General features: G+C 48.8%; 1 protein-coding gene across 1 annotated transcript; it reads right to left on the bottom strand.

Annotated features, from left to right (window-relative positions):
* Nucleotides 1-1388: 1388 nt before the first annotated feature.
* Fut7 (fucosyltransferase 7) lies at nt 1389-4236 on the bottom strand. The gene is made up of 2 exons (XM_034506771.2): nt 3573-4236; nt 1389-3470 (listed from the first exon to the last, which is right to left on the bottom strand). The coding sequence occupies exons 1-2, from the start codon at nt 3607-3609 to the stop codon at nt 2455-2457; spliced, it is 1053 nt and encodes a 350-aa protein (XP_034362662.1). The 5' UTR covers nt 3610-4236; the 3' UTR covers nt 1389-2454.
* Between the last annotated feature and the right edge of the window lie 13535 nt (nt 4237-17771).

Here is a 17771-nt window from a genome sequence, read left to right as displayed (position 1 = left end):
GTCCTGTTTGGAACACTGAAGGAGGTTTGGTCATCATTAGGTTGACCTTCCTCGCACGTAGAGACAGGAAGCAGGGTCAGTTACTCATTGATCCATTAGGAGAAGCCCATCAAGGCTTAAGGTGCAGCATGCAGCCCAACAGCATGATGTGACTTAGTTTAAAGAGGAGCCTGGTGAGAGGAGCTGCGGTGGTTAGACTGCCTTCACGAGAGCTTTCTGTTTTCCTTGTAGACGAGACACTCGCCTAAAGTATCAACATGAAAAGCAACAGCAGAGCATGGCAGCACTTACCTTTAGCCTCGGCGCTCAGCTAGGGGAGGCAGAGATAGGCAGATCTCTGTGTGTTCAAGTCCACCCTGGTCTACATAGACCATATCTCAATAAAATAAATAATAGAGAGCGACCACACACATGTAATCCCAGCACCAAAAAGACAGAGGCAGGAGGATCAGAATTCAAGGATATCCTTGGCTTATAGAGAATTCAAAGCCAGCCTGGGCCACATGAAACCCTGTCCAAAATACACACACACACACACAGACACACACGTTAGGCACCTTCAATGGTCAGAGGCAACACAGCCATTGTTTTGAGGTGCAGGGTGTCATCCAAACATGTTTCTCACAGAGTTTTAGCTGAGTTTGGAAGACGTAAGGTGCAGTTGCATGGGTCACTGCAGCCTCCCTGGGATTTCCATGCAGGTGAGACGTCTCAGGTGCTCAGCAGGCCGGGTGGCAGAAATGCTTACCAGGCATGAAAACACCTCGTGAAGGGCTGAGCTGGAAACTGCAAACTTCTAAAGGTGAGAGAGCCCTAATTCTGGCCTGAGAAAGTTAGATTTATATTCAAAATGGTGCTGAGACATCACAACTGTGAAATTTTACCACAGTCATTCACTGTGGCTGCCAGGTCAGGCCTCACCGCTCAAGCCAGACTGCAGCTCTGAGGGTGAGGGAACACAAAAGGGGCTCGAGAGCAGGGTGACTGCGAAGACAAGCTGTCCTTTATATAAGTGGTCTACTTGCTACCCCAACACCACCCACCTCCCCACCCCCTTCATATTCATGCCTGCCTAGCTTCTTTCTGCTTGTCAAACCTGGCATTTGGTGGGTCCTTAGAAATGTTTGAACCTGGGCATATTGATATTGTTACAGGACTACTTTCTCCATATGGCCGGCAGGGGGCAGCAGAGGGCCACTAGCGCCTCAGATGCCCTGAGGACTGTGTCTGAAGGCTGCAGATGAGTTTGGGTTTCCCACCTGAGAATAAGGGGGTGGAGGCTGTGTCTGTGTGATGTTCAGCCTGGGACGTGCAGTTTGCTCTTAAAGTGAATGAAAACCGTCAAGGGCTAAAGCTTCCTACCACTTCCCAGCTTCTTCTTTGTGGAGAGGTCCCTCTTGGGCTGATGGGAGAAGACACAAAACTGCACCCAGCCCCCAGCCTCAGGACACTTCCTTCTCTCCAGTTAGCCCATGAGGCTAGGTCAGGGCAGGAAGCCATGGGCAGGACTTTCCCACAAACCACAGGGGGAGGGGAGCTTCCTGCCTGTACTGTCACCCCATCCCCGGACAAACACAGCCCATCCCAGGAGTGCAACCTGTCAGACACTCATAGGCTCACCCCTCATCTCCTCCCCGCACTCCCAGACCAACACTATAGGCTGCTGCAGCAGACTCTCCATCGAAAGCCCTAACGGATACCTCTATCAGCCTCACAAATCACACCCTGTCACACAGGACACCCCTCCCACCTGAAATACATGACATGTGGCACCTCAGCCGCAGCTGTGTTTGACCTCAGTTCTCAGACCTGTACCTGCATGGGTTTTGGGTTCCTGCTAAGGTGCCACTTAAGCAAGGCTCTCGGGCAGAAACCAGAAACCCAATGGCTGAGCAGAGAAAGCTGACTGGAGGGCTCCCTGCTTGGCAGACTTGACCCAGGGGATTTCTGTCAGTGTCTTTATTAGTGGTGCCTCTTCCCCTGAGGGGACTGTGGTGCCAAAAGCTCAGATCATCCACATGGCCCAGATCAACCCCCTGGCCCAGCATACAGTTTGCACCCAGCGTTCTAGAACCTGCACCTGTATTCTTGAGGCTAAGCGCCTTGATTGTGGAGGTTTAGGGTCCTGTGCTTGTCCCAGTTCCAGAGATGTTGCCTTCCCTTTTCATCTGAGCCTTCAGCCATGGGCATGTTCAAGGTAAGTCAGGGACCCTCAGCCACCTTTTACCATATGCTCCTTAACAATTAGTTGTCTCTTTCTCTGGATTTCTACTCCAAAGCCCACCAGAGTCCTCATCCATATGGCTTCTCAGTCCAGTCTCCTCCCCATAGCCAGACTGCCTGTTCACTGACCTAAGCCTGGGGTTAATCCCATGGTGATCCTAAAGCTTGGATGCCTAGCTCTTTGGTTTCAACACCAGTCTTCCACCCACACTCTCTCTCAGCAGCAGGAGTTCAAGCCTGGAACCAGCTTTCAAGGTCTTCATATACCTGGCTGCGGGGCAAGTGAGGGTAGCGGGCACAGATGGTGCAGAAGCGCTCCCTCCAGTCATCCAGGAGGCGCACACGGAACTGCTCTCGCCAAGCAAAGAAGCCACGATAACGACTCTCATTCATGTTGACAAGAAAACCGGCCAGTTCACGGGCAGAACTGAAGTCATCCACGTGAATAAAGGCATCAGGTGGCACGAAAGCCTCGTAGGTGGCCCGAGGAGGCCCCAGTACCACGGGCACAGCACCAGCGGCCAGTGCATTGCGCCAGAACTTCTCAGTGATGTAGTCCCGATGCTGTGAGTTCTCAAAGGACAGGTAGAAGCGGTACCGGGCCACAGTGGGCAGCAGACAGGTAGCGCACAGGGGCCGCCCGCTGGCCCGTCCAAACACATCCACCTGCAGATGAGGGGCCAGCTGCCGGTACAGCTTTGCACGCTGCTGCCGCTCCTGGAAATTGCTGATCACCCAGGCAGCCATCCTGCTTTTGACCGGTAGTTGGGGTGTAGGCTCAGAGAGGGGCTCCAAGCGACCGTAGGGTACAAAGATATCTGAATCACGCCTATAGCTCAGCACCCAGTTGAAGATGCCCCGGAAGTGACGGAGACCATGGGTATTACTGGGCGATTCCATGGAGGCCCAGACCCAAGGCTGTCCATGCGGCCTCTGGGCCATGGGCAGGCGAGATCGCCGGGTCTCCAGCTCACGGTGGTGGAAGACCACAGCATCAGCGCTGGCTAGCAGGCTCCGGTTAACACTCAGACGGCAGCTGGCCATGCCATAGTGAGTGCAGGTGTCACCAGGCAGCTCTGGAGGCCGATTGGTGAAAGGCCAGTGCCAGATAAGGATGGTGAGTGTGGGCTGAGGCACTGGGGCACCCCCAGGAGCTGATCCCAGCAGCCAGAAAAGCCAGATTACCGTGAGTGTTGCACCTCCAGCCAGGCCCCCCAAGGCCTGCAGCCTCCGGGTGGGGTTGCACCCTGAAGCAGAATAAAGAAGGAGAGGCCTTGTCACCCTAGGCTCTGGGACACCCATAAATCCCTATCCCCCCAGCTGGGACTGCTCTAGGGCCAGGCACTCACCAGTACAATTCATCCAGATCCTTCTGGAATCAGTCATCCAAGGAAAGGAGGTTTTCAAATCACAGCAGCCTCGCCAATAGAGGCTCCCTGAAATCACAGCTGCTGCTCAACTCAGCCTTTGATGCTTTTGTTTCACCTACCAAGGTGAGGAAGCCAGGGACCTTCCCACTTCTGCCCCGCCCTACCCTTCAATCTTTGGCATCAACCACTCTCCAACCCCACCCCTCCTGCCCTGTCCTCTATTCAAAGAGGGAATTGAGACAGGAGGAAGGCCAAGACAAGGCCCCCTTCCAACCCTGCTGGTCCAGCTAGGAGACATATGGAGGAGGAAGAGGTAGAGGAGGAGGAGGGAGAAGAGGAAGAGGAAGATGAAGAGGCCTGCTTGTCCTCAGGAAAAGAAAGGCCCTGTGAGCACTCTGAACAGAAGTGATCTCCTCCCCAGTGAGTGCCTCCATCCTCTGCCCACCACGCGACCCCAGGGCACCCAAAGAGAGCAACTGCACTTCCCCGGAGGCCACAGAGGCCCCTCCCTGTAATGATGATGCCCACTTCCTCCAATCCCCCACTGGGCTGGACCCTCACACCCTCAGGTATCACAAAGTGCTGCTCTGTCACCTCTAGAAAATGCCTTGTTCACAGAACTGTAATCCTCAGAAAAGGGCCCCATCACAGTCTGTGAAGGGCAGACCCAGGTGCTACTTGCTGTGAACTGGGGTGCGGGGGTGGTGGTGCACTGGGGATACACATCTTTCCCTGCCAAGACCTGTGGGCATACAAACCTTGAACTGTAGGCTCAGCCCAAGGTCCAGGACTGGAAGAGTTGCTTCCTTCCTGCTATCCGGGAAGGGGCTTTCCAGTCTGGAAAGGGAAGGAGTCTGTGTGTCCCTGACGTGGACAGGCAGCCTGGTGGGCAAGGGGTTGCTGTTCATTCCAGAAACAGGAAGGCTAGTCCCAGCCTCAGTCCAGACCTGTTTGGTTTCCCTCCAGCTGGCTCTGGTGGGCTAACCTATAGCTCCGTAGCTAAGGTTTCTCTCCATCCTACCAAGCCCCCCAATATAGAGATGCAATGACCTAGTGCAGACCAGGGCAGGGTAGCCAGCAGGGTCACCCAGAGCTTCAGCCTACATAGAGTTCTGAGCTAAGCTTCCTCCATCCCCACAAGATCCTCTCCTCTGCTGACCAGGACCCTATGGAGCCCTGTATGGAGAATGGCGAGCCTGGCTTGTCCATGTTTCAGAGCTCCAGACCAGGAGTTCTGAAAGGAAAGAATCTGCTGGACCTGCCCTAGCTTCCCTTTTAGGGTCCGCCTCTTATACTTTGCTCTGCCCTACCCTATTTCACTCCTGAACTTCCAGGATTCCTGCCCCCACCTCCAGCCATAGTCTCACGTGGCAAGGCTGCTGTTGAGACAGGAACCAAGAAACCGACAGCAGTCCCACAGCCAGGGCAGAAGCGAATGCAGGCTGATTGGCACCTCAGAAGTGTCCTACCCCTCCCCCATGCAGGGTATAACCTCCAGATTGTGGTGGAGAGCTTGCGAAATGCCTAAAGGGGAAGGGAAGGTATGGGTACCATCAGAAACTATCTAGCCGGTTTGAGATACAACGTGAGGCGGCCACAGAGTGGGCAGCTGCGTCTTTGCCTTTCTAGTCACTCGGTGCTTAGTGAGATAACCGTAGTGATATCTGCCCCTTTGTCTCCGCCCCTGGCATCTTTCTCCATCTCTCCCCAAGCAGAGTGACCCCAGGAAAGTCACACTCCGGCTTCAGAGATCACTTCACCCCACCCCACCTCTTCTTTTGTGTCAGGAACCCAGAAGGCTGTGGGGGACCTGCAGGAAGGGGGCCATCCTGCTAGCTTGGGGCCACAGGCTTCTGGCTGCCAGAGCCTGCTGTCCTTCCTGTTTGTGCCACCAGGCTGGCTGAGGCCTTTGCCCCAGCCTCACCCACGCCCACAGGCTGTTCCCTTCCTGGGTGGATTTGAAGGAACCTCCCCCACATCTGCCTTGGTACTGTTATACTGACTGTCTTCCCCCCCATGCCAGCTCAGGTTGGAGGAGGGTCCACAGGGTCTCTTAGAGTGGGTGTCTTAACTGTAGGGGCACCTGATCATGAAAACATGCTAACAGAGGAGTAAATTCAGAAGTTTAGCCCAGAAAATGGGTCAGAATGAAAACAGGGGAAAGAGGAGGGGTGAGGCATCATGAGTCAAAGGGAAAACCAGGAGGCCTCCATCACTTCACCTCACCAGGCCTCCTCACTCCCAAGGGCACCCAAACCACCTTTACATTCGGGGCTCACAGGATCAGGATCACACATTCTACGCGGCCTAAAAGACCCTGTGGACCCTCCAACCAGAGCAGGGCATAGCCCTACAACAGAGAGAGAGAGAGAGAGAGAGAGAGAGAGAGAGAGAGAGAGAGAGAGAGAGAGAGAGAGAGAGAGAGAGAGAGAGAGAGAGAGAGAGAGAGAACCAGAGCACAGGATTTTGAGGAAAGTGCCTGCCTTGCCTGATCTGGACCCCACCTCCATGATTGGTCAGATGTGTGCCTAGAGGTCCCCCTGGTGGCCGTTCTCCAGAGTCACTTGATCCTGCTAAGAAAGGAGCTAGCCCACTTAACAGTGGGGACTTGGGGCTCTAGGAATCCTCAGGCAGGGCTTGTCTTTGGCAGAGACAGGGCCTTGTAGGCTTGCAGGCAGTAAAGAGGACACCTAGGTGAGGGAGCATGCTGCTGAGGGGTAACAGGGCAGCAGGCTGGCAACCCAAAAGGACATGGAAAAGGTGTGGTCTCAGCAGTTCAGTCCCTCTTTTCCCATGCTCTCCCATCAAGCCTTTGGGGAATGAGCCTGTCCTTGTACTTGTCCAGGTGCTGCTGTTGGACAGGCTACATATGTGTTGAGAGCTGGTTCTCCAGGGACTCATGTACCACAGCCCAAGTTTTTTATGTCCTTCTCTGTTTTGCATCAGGACAAGTTCCTCTGGGATGCACAGCTGTTGGGAAGTTGAAGCTGGAGTTCCCAGAATCAGGGGCCACACCCTGGTCCCAGGCTGGGAGGGGCTGAAGAACACCACCTCCTAGGGGATGAGGGGATAAAGCTGGGAGGATTTATTTTATTTATTTATTTATTTATTTATTTATTTATGCATGTTTGGGTGCTGTGTGTGTGTGTGTGAGTGTGTGTGTGTGTGTGTGTGTGTGTGTGTGAGTGTGTGTGCTATGTATACCACCCTTTTTGATACAGGATATTTCACTGAACATGGAGCTCACTGACCGGCTAGACTGGCTAGCTCCAGCAAGCCCCTGGGACCCTCTGCTCTTGGGGGTTACAGACACACATCAACATTCCTATAATGCTTTTTAAAATTACTTGGTCGGGAGTCAGATGTATAGAGAGCTGCTGAACTAGAGGAGATGGCTTGAGTTCCAGCACCAACGTGGGAGCTGACTGCCATCTACAACACAGTCCCAGGGGACCCCAACACACTCTTCTAACCTCCAAAGACACCGCACATATGTGGTGGACAGACATACATACAGGCAAATACCCATAAACACAAATATTTTTTAATGACTGCCGTTTGGGGGTAGCGGGAAGGCTGAGGCTACGAGCTCGTGCTGTTCTTGTGGAGAACTCGAGCTCAGCTACTAGCATCTATTTTGGACGGCTCACAACTTCCTGTCACTCCAGCTCCAGGGGATCTGATACCTTCTTCTCACCTCTGTGGACACACACACGCAATACCCCCACAAAGACGCACATACATTTTAATTTAAAAATAAAATCTTTTAAACTTGTATTTATTTATTTATGTACTTATTTATGGTGTGTGCATGTACACATGTACTGTACCATGAAGCATGTATGGAGGTTTGCTGAAGTCACCTCTCGCCCTCTACCATGTGGGTTCTGTGGACTGAATTTAGGTCATCAGGGTTAGAGGGTTGGCAGAAAGCACATTCACTTGCTAACCTGTCTTATAAGCCACAATCTTTTAAATTATATATTATTTATTTGTGTGGATGTGTGTATTGCTGGGATGGTGCATGCATGGAGGTCAGAGGACAACTTGCAAGAATCTGTTCTCTCTCTCTCTCTCTCTCTCTCTCTCTCTCTCTCTCTCTCTCTTTTTTTTAGATTTATTTATTCATTATGTATAATGCAGTCTCCTGTATGTATGCCCAAAGACCAGAAGAGGGCACTAGATTTCATTAAAGATGGTTATGAGCCACCATGTGGTTGCTGGGAATTGAACTCAAGACCTCTGGAAGAGCAGTCAGTGCTCTTAACCTCTGAGCCATCCCTCCAGCCCTGTTCTCTCTTTCTACCATGTGGGCCAGGGGTTGACTCAAACAGTCAGTCTTGTCAGCAAGGGCATTTACCTACTTGAGCCATCTTGCTTATGACCCACTTTTGTGTGTGTGTGTGTGTAGATGCTGTGAACCCCAGGTCCTTGTGCTTGATGGCAAACGATTTACAAGAGGAGCCATCTCTGCAGTCCCTGAAGCTAGGAGACCCTGTTTCCTAGAATATTAACAATACATTCTGTACCATGCTTGGTCTCCCCCTGAGAAGCTTACTGATTTAAGGGCATCTTTCAAATGGATGGCTGTTAACTTAGGTTTGTGCTGGGGTAGATGGTCACTCTTTGGCATCTGTGCTGAGTGGCACCAAGATGTTCTGCTAAAAGTTGGGTGGTGGTGGCACAAACTTTTAATCCCAGCACTTGAAAGGCAGAGGCAGGCAGATCTATTTTGAGGCCAGCCTGGTCTACAGAGTGAGTTGCAGGACAGCCAGAATTTAAGAAGACAAAGCAGCTGAAACACTGATGCATCCTGCTGGGATTCCTCTCACAAGAAGCAGGCAGGGTAGCTAGGATCCTCAGGGCCAGGCCCACAGAAAGCTGAGGTGGGCTCAGGCCTCTGGTAGGTCAGCCCAGAGTGAGACTGGCTTCTTGTTAGAGCCATCAAAGCATCCCTCAGTAGGGGCCCTGGGACAGAGAAAGGGCAGCAGAATGACAGGCACAGGGAAGATGGGCAATACGGCTCTGGGAAAAGCAAAGCTGCTCCTAGCCTAAGTGTTGGATCATCCAGCTCCCGTGGACCCCAGAGTAGGCATCATAGACCTAGGAACACACTGAGGATATCCAAAATACTATGAAGGTGGACATCTAGAACAGACCAGCAGAAAGAGCACTGCAAAAATTGTGAACCTCTCCCTCTAGACAGTCTGAGCCCTGGGAAGCCCCAGCTCTGGCTCCAGCCCCACCAGTGAGCCAGGTGTACTGAGCACCAGGCTGCCCTTTGTCCTGGATGTGATCGGCAGCTCTCTATCCCAGTCCTCTGTGGGACCCTTGCAGACAGTCCGGTGCCAGTGAACATCCACTGCTCTACCTGGTGCTCAGCTTCCTCCTTGTTTTGATCTCACACATTAGCCCAGAGCCCAGGGTCACAGGTAAGTGAGACAGGGGCTTCTGCTCTGGGGGACTCTGGCTCCCGAAATATGCTGCTTTGGATAAACCAATAGCTCAAGCAGTGTTGGTCCCATTTCCCACTAGTCTTCAGTACTCGTCAGGGACCTGCTGGTATCTAAACAGCTGTCGTTGTTTTCCCTGTTGCAGGGTTGTCTACAGCCTGCGCTCTTTCCACCCCAACAAATACTTACGAGTTCTAAATACAAACCTTTGCCTCTCCCTATTTGACTACTTAGCTTTGTTCCTCAGTCCAATCTACTGATGGCCTGATTTTAGCACCATTAACCACATTATCACATACACATACAAATGCACATAAACATACACACATTAACACACACATGCACATAAGCATATACAAACACACATGCACACACACACACACTTACTTTACCCTAAGTGTGTAAATATATATTATATTGGTAAATTGCCATGTGTTGTTTGCGTTCACCTTAGAAGCCGGTTCTGGAAGTGGGGTTGCCAACCCCTCATTTCAGACTCAGGCATATTTATCTCAAAATGTCTTTTGAAACCATTTGTCTAAGGATGGTATGCAGCCCCCCAACTCCGTGACTGGAAGAGAAGAGAAAAAGAAAGAGAGAAAGAAAGAAAGAAAGAAAGAAAGAAGGAAAGAAAGAAAGAAAGGAAGGAAGGAAGGAGGGAGGAAAGGAGGGAGGGAGGGAGAGAGAGAAAGGAAGGAAGGAAGGAAGGAAGGAAGGAAGGAAGGAGGGAGGGAGGGAGGGAGGGAGGGAAGGAGGGAAGGAGGGAAGGAGGGAAGGAGGAAAGGAGGGAAGGAGGGAGGGAGGGAAGGAGGGAGGGAGGGAAGGAGGGAGGGAGGGAAGGAGGGAAGGAAATTGCCTCCTTGAGAACAGCTAGCAAGCTAAGCCATTTCCTGAGGTTACTGTTGTTTATCCTGAGGAAGAAGCTGGAAGCGTGGCCATGAGCAGCTAGGCCATGGAGAGAAAGCTCAACTGGGAACTCCAGCTGATGCCACACCTTTCCCAGCTGCCTTTCTGCTGTTATTTGTTCTTCTACTGGGATACCTTGTTCTGCTCTGCCCAGGACTTCGTCACAAACCCGGGCTGACTGCCCCACATGGCTGCCCCAGTAAATATGTGCTGGATTGTTTGTTGGGTTTTGTTTTTCAAGACAGGATTTCTCTGTGTAACTCTAGCTGTTCTGGAACTGGCTCTGTAGACCAGGCTGGCCTCAAACTTACAAAGATCCGACTGCCTCTGCCTCCTGAGTGCTGGGATTAAAGGTGTGTACCATCATGCCCAGTTTGCGCTGGAGGTTTTGAGCACTTAATCTGATTGTTTTGTAATCTGTGTGTCTATCTCCTACTTATTCTATGATTTGGCTTGCTGTATACTTAAAATACTCAACCATTCAAAACAGAAAGTACGGTTAGGCTAGATCATTATCCCACCTGTACAGAACTTAGTTAGCAAAGATTGCAGGATGCTGTTTCTGACCTGGCCTATGGGATGATGAGACTGGAGATGAAGGGAGTGCTCCCAGAGCACTCAACCCTACACGCAGCCACTGCTAGAACCAGAGGAACACACATCATCCCTGTCACCGTCCAATCACAGGGTTAAAGTATAGAAAGAGTTCTCTGTGTCTCCTCTCTCCCTGTCTTTCCTTGCTAAATAAAGAAAGGCCACTCATGGCTGTAACATGGCCCCACACCTTAGCACAACTGACTCTATGTGGAAGTACCTTTCAGGCTGTAAAACTCACCATCAAAGTCCATAGTTACATTTCTATAAGTTTTGTTTCTCTGGCTTAAGACCTGTGCCCCCTCCTTTTGGGGATGTGAATCCTTTTGGCTTTGCCAGGTTGCCCAGAGAATACACACACACACACACACATACACACACACGCACACACACGCACGCGCACACGCACACACACGCACACACACACACGTACACACACGCACATGTGCACGCGCACACATACACACACGCACACACACATACACACACGCACACACACACACACACACATACACACACACACACACGCATACACACATACACACACGCACACACACACGCATACACACATACACACACGCACACACACACACGCATACACACATACACACGCACGCACACGTACACACACAAAAGCTGCACTTGCCCCACTCTGGGAGTAGAATGGCTTGCTTGTTTGTTGTTTAACTCTTACTCTGTCAGGTTGGCCCCTGTGTGGAGCACCCTTGCCATCTAAGTGGAAATGCACACAGGGAGGGGCAACAGTTTCCCAGGGTGAGCATTCTCTCTATTCAGCACCTGTTCTACAAAGCCCCAGAGAAGTTCCTCTGAGCTGAGCCCAAGGAAAAGAGAAAGTTTTTATCTCTCTTTCATTATTTATGTCATTTTTAACCAATGATCCATATAATAGGAAAACTCAAAGCCCACCAATCTCTTATAAACAATCATAAAAAACAAAATGAAAACAACAACAAAAAGCCCAGCTGTGCAGTGGTGCTCCATGTCTTTAAATCCCAACCCTCATGAGGCAGAGGCAGTTAGATCCCTGTGAGTGTGAGACACTCGAAGCCACACACACGCACACGCACACATGCACGCGCGCACGCTCGCGTGCGCGCGCGCGCACACACACAACCTGTCTCAAAGAAAACTGCCCATGGGTTGGGCAGAGAGAATGTTGCCAAGCTATGCACCCTGACCAAGAGACTCTAAACAATTTTCATAGGTACCTTTTAGAAAGAATCAAGACAACTGCCAAAAAGATTTCCTTTGTCACCAGTCAGCCCCAGAGAGTAAATAAAAAGTCATAAAAGTTAAAAAGAAATTAAAGATAGAAGTAGGTCCCAGTTGCTGGATGTGTCTTGAAAGATAGTCAGAGAGCTGACTGGGACAAGAGCTTTTGCATAAATTGAAAGCCACGGTCGCCTTCTCTGGTGGTGAGATGCAGTTAAACTTATAGAGAGAGGCTCAGCAAAATGTTGTCTCATCCTCTACCAGAAGAAACCAACTCCCCAGGACTGGCCAAAGCCCAGGCTCCTATAATTGTTCAACTAACCAGCTCAACTTCCTCCATCCAGATTAAACATCACCCAATGACCCTGGAAACAAAAGGGGAAACTGTAGTCCATATTGCCTGACTTAAAAAGACAGGCATCCTGGTGTCTTGTCAATCACCCTGGATTACACTTCTCCTGCCTATAAAGAAACCTGAGACCTCTGGTTCTTATGAGTTGATTCTTCCAGAGAAACAGGTGTACACTGTCTTGGACTTGAACGATGCATTCTTCAGCCTCTCATTAGCAGAGGTGAGCCAACCCATCTTTGCTTTTAAATGGACAAAGAGGCAGGCTACATACCTAGATCAGGTAGCGCCAGGATGTAAAGACACTAAATGCTGACCTGCTCTTTTGTGAGAGGTTTTTCTAGGAGAATGTATTATAAAGGGACCACTGAAGGGCTCCTGTCAGAGTTACAAACCTGGGGCTACAAACTGTCAGCTAAGGAAGTCCAACTTTGTACGTCAGAGGCTAGCTCTCTTGGCTACCAGCTGAAGAGCGGCAAACAGAGACTCAGAGTAGCTGCCATACTAGACTTCAAGACTATAACAGGGTTGAGAGTTCTTAGGTGCAGTTAGGTATCACTGCTGCTGGACACTAGAGGAACTAGCAAGACCTCTATATACCAACACAAAAGGGGCACTGAGCCCTAATCTGGACTGAGACTAAACAAAAGGCATCTGGGGCTTTAAAAATAGTGTGACCCTCAGTTCCAGCCCTAGTGCTTCCAATTGTCTCAACGCCTTTTGTTCACAAAACAAAAGACAAAAAGTTTTCACCCAAACTTTGGGACTCTAGAAACGCCCTGTGAATTACATGTCCAAATGACTGGTCCCTGTTAGCCAAAGAATGACTCACTTGTCAGAGAGCTGAGGTGGCCACTGCTAGTTTAAAGAAAAAGGGTAAGCAACTTTTTTGGGGGGGGTTATTTTTTCCTTGGTTTTTCGAGACAGGGTTTCTCTGTATAGCCTTGGTTGTCCTGAAACTCACTCTGTAGACCAGGCTGGCCTTGAACTCAGAAATCCGCCAGCCTCTGCCTCCCAAGTGCTGGGATTAAAGGCGTGTGCCACCACCACCCGGCAAGGGTAAGCAACTTAACTCTGAGTCAATATCTTATATTCATAGCACCCCAGGGCACGGCTGAGGCCCTCCTCTGAGGAACACGAGGAAGCTGGCTCTCCACTGACTGTGTAACCCAGTACCAGGCCCTGTTCCTAGACCCCCCTTGAGTCCAACCTGAGAAACCTACTGCCATCACCTCAGCTACCTTCTTGCCTGTTGATGCAGATGCTCATTCATAACTGTCAAACATGAAAGATAAAACCAGATACACGGGAGCTGAAATGATTCGGGCCCAAGCTACGTACCATAGCACAGAGAGCAGAACTGATTACTCCGACCCAGATGGGGAGAAGGAAAGACCATTACCATGGACCGTCCGTCACTAGTCAGTATGCTTTTACTACAGGACACAACCATGGACGGTATGATCTATAGAGAAAGTAGGCTTCTCACCACTGGAAAAAGGACATAAAAAAAAAAAAAATCCTGGCTGTCCCAGAGGCTATTTAGCTCCCCTCCAAATTGTTGTCCTCAATTGTTGGTCTGCTAACCTGGCTGCTCAACAAACAACCCTAAGACCAACGGGGCCTATTGATATTCTGATAACAGCACCAATTAGTGCTGTCTGGAGAAGAAATTGACAGCTCAGATCCACAGGTTGATGGAGAAGACTACTAGAAAGACTCCAGTAACTGACCTTCACCAGGCTGTTCCTCTGTGGTCCACAAAATTATTGTAATTGTTCAAACCAAGGTATGTTATATCTGACAGGATGTCTCTGTCAGATGCTGGGTTTGTGCTCAAGTGAATCCAAAACAGAAAGCCCTTATCCAGAAAATGTGCAGATGAGAAACCAATACCCTGGCAAAGTCTGGGAAAATGGACTTCACCAAGATCTGGCCCACTGGGGAAGGATAAAAGCAGTTGCTGGGCTGGAGAGATGGCTCAATGTTTAAGAGCACTGACTGTTCTTCCAGAGGTCCTGAGTTCAACTCTCAGCAACCACATAGTGGCTTATAACCATCTATAATGAGATCTGATGCCCTCTTCTGGTGTGTCTGAAGACAGCTATAGTGTACTCATATACATTAAATAAATAAATATTTTTAAAAATACTTGGTAGTTTTGTTTTTTAAGATTTATTTATTCCAGGAGAGATTGATAGATTTCATCAATCCTAGCCAAAAATCAGCCAGGATTGCTGTTTGTGCTCAGACACGCAGCCCCCACACTCCACAGGGATAGGAGCCAACTGCACTGTCTGCCCATTGACAGACGAGATTCACTGTGACTCCAGGCAGCCCAGATTAATGTTAAAGCACTTACAAAGAACGTGCAAATATCCAAACCTTTAGCCTAGGTATTTCTCCTTACTCTGGTGCCTGCTATTCTGTCTTTAGAGTTAATTCATCTGAATAAACAGCAATATTACCAAATCCCTGAGACTACTTGGCTAAATGTGCCTCTTCTGATACTTTCCAAACTAAATAGACAGGTTGGTCAGGACCTAAAGGTATTAGAACAACAGTTAGATTTCCTTGCAGACATACACAATTAAAAAAGATTTAAACTTCTCATGAGATAAAAAAGCTCTGTATGGCTTTGAAAAAAAAAACATGTTGCTTCTATGCTAATGGATGAAGAGTAATTTTTTCTAAAATCTTGCCATGAGATGGGTAAGGACTCAAAAAGAAAGAGACAAAGATGTAAATCAGGTAATTGATACCAGTCTCTAGCCTCTTGGTCTGGCTAACTGCTCTGCTATCAGCACCTACTGAGCCTGGGTGGGCCCCTGCATCTTAAACTATATGAATAGTTTAAGTTCAGTAACATTAATGGCCCTTAGGTCCAACTAGAGCTCTTTAGAGCAGGATGAGCCCACGATCTGACTCACTCACTAAGTTCAGAGAGGAACGTAACAGGACCCCAGACCTTAGCACAACTGACTCCATGATGGGAGGACCACTCAGACCATAAAACTCAGGATACAGACAGCATCATCTAGCAGAACAAAAAAGACCTACTCCATCAAAGTCCACAGGAAAGTCTCAAGATGTACTAACCTTGCCTTTTGGCTTCTGTATTTCCACTTCTGGGTATGTGATCTTGTTAACTGAACTATGTCAACCCAGGGCATGGTTTTTATGCTTGAAAGCTCATCCTGAGCTTATACTTAAAGGCTACACTGGGATCCTGGACACCAGTGTAATCATTGGATGGGTAGTAAAGACTCTCTATGGGCTTAAACCCATGTCCTAACAGTCTTCTCTGGTGACTACCCCACAACAAAGGTCACTGACAATTACACAGGCTCTAGCTAGTATGTAAAACTCTCTCTAGTCTGAAACACTGTAAAATGCAAGCAGAAAAAAAAAATGGGGTTGTGGAATCCAAGAAGTGAGTTTGGCTTGAAGCTTTTAACAGGGGAAAACGTAAATGTTCAGCAATATGGACACATAATTTTCATTTACAACACCGTGTCACACACACACACACACACACACACACACACACATATATATATATATATATATATACATACATACATATATATAGTCATATATATGACATATATATATGACTATGTCATATATATGACATATATATGACATAATCATATATATGTCATATATATGACATAATCATATATATGTCATATATATATATATATATATATATATATATATATATATGATTGAACTCTTGTTTATAGAAATAAGAGACAATAGGTAGATGAGAGAGGTATTGGGTGTTGAGAAGGATGTATTTTCAGACAAGGGTAGGCCTTACAAAATAGAGTAAGATGTTTGTCCTGATACTGAAAGATGAGGACAAAAATGAAAAACTCAAGCTGCAGCACTAAGTTGCAGGTCTGAGTGAGTTTACGAGATCTATGGATCGGATTTCAAGATGGTGTATGTGTAGTCTAGTCGAGATAAAGACTGGGTTGGAGGATAACTGCTCAGGGAAACTGAGTCACAGCAAAATCCAGACTTACTTAAAATCATTTTGTTTTTGTTTAAGCTTTCTCTAACTGTTACACAGAACTTTAAAATTACAAAGCTAAAAAGAAAAAAAAAAAAAAAACCTGGGAGTAGTAGCACTCACCTTTAATCCCAGCATCCAAGAGGCAGAGGCAGGCAGATCTCTGAGTTCCAGGCCACCCTGGTACAGAGTGAGTTCTAGGACAGCCAGGGCTATACAGAGAGACTCTGTCTCAAAAACACAAAACAAAACAAGTTACAAAGGTAGTAAAGCCATCTTTTGGGGTATCACCAAAGCCTGGAGCCCTGCACACATGAGAATTCGAAGGTCAAAGAGGACTACCAACATTTGACCCTTGCCCTGCATGGCCAGCTAGGACCCAGGGAATACTGGGATGGCTCTCTCTCTCTCTCTCTCTCTCTCTCTCTCTCTCTCTCTCTCTCTCTTCCCCCTCTCTCTGCATGTGTCTTTTTCTCTGTGTGTCTCTGTGTCTTTCTCTCCCTCCCTCCTTCCCTCTTTCTCTTTCTTAGGCAGCTTCTTACTATATAGCCTTGGCTGGCCTGGAACTTGCTACTTAGACCAAGCTGACCATGAACTCATGAGATCTGTCTGCCTCAGTCTCCCAAGTGCTTGTACCAGCATGCCCAGCTCACCTATCTTCTTGACCAGAGAGGCCATAGAGTCTCCAGAGATTAGACTGTGACCAGTACACATCCTACTTGAAGGAAAGTCAACGGAGAGACATGTTCCCTGTGCTTTCAAAGAAAGTCATGTGGTCAGCAGGACTCTGACCCATCCCTACAGACAGCACAGTTAGCAGAGAAAAAACCTAAGGACGTCAGGATGCTCCTCTGCATACCTTCAGGTAGCTGGGTACACTCAGGAGGCAGAGGCAGGCAGACTCCTAGGACAGGCAAAGGAGCGGTGGTGTGTGTGTGTGCATACACACACACTACATTCACTCACTGGGAATTAAAAGTATGGCTGCTGTCACAGACCATTCTCTGAACCGTAAAGAACGGAGTGGAGCTCTACGCATGCTTTGGGCAGGTAAGGCTCTATGTGTGCCTTACCTAAATCCCTGCTCATGCACCTGGCTATATGTGCACTGAGTTCCCCAGGTCCATCTGTCTGGCCTATCTCCTTTCCCCATCAATACATTACACACAGGAGTCCAGGAGTTTGTCCCTGTAAGAATCCTACAGGCCTATTTGCTATTCTCTTGGGGTTTTGTGCTAGGTAGATAACACGCAGGAATGGAGATACTGGGTACCCACAGCCAGGCATATGCAAACTGTTCCTTTTCCTGACTCTTTTTATCCCACAGAAAGGAGTCTTCAGAATCTGGCCATCTTTGGGCTACTCTAGTCCTATGGTATACCCTTAATACTCCTAAACTCTGGAGCAGAGAAGTGGGTAGATAGTAGGAGTGAGTTCCCACTGTAGATGCTGAGGGTTGTATTTGATTCTCCTCCAGTCTTCAAGACCCTTTAGGGGTACCACCTCTCTCCACAAGAGAAGGTCCAGATCCCTCACTGAATGTCCATCTACCAAGGCATCCCAGGAAGGTAGGTGGGTGACTGTGGGCTGATTACACCAAGAGTGAACCCAGAAGCCACTCA

Source organism: Arvicanthis niloticus, chromosome 6 (genome assembly GCF_011762505.2).
Source record: "Arvicanthis niloticus isolate mArvNil1 chromosome 6, mArvNil1.pat.X, whole genome shotgun sequence".
Taxonomy (NCBI): Eukaryota; Metazoa; Chordata; class Mammalia; order Rodentia; family Muridae; genus Arvicanthis; species Arvicanthis niloticus.
This window is presented reverse-complemented; position numbering and strand designations above follow the sequence as displayed.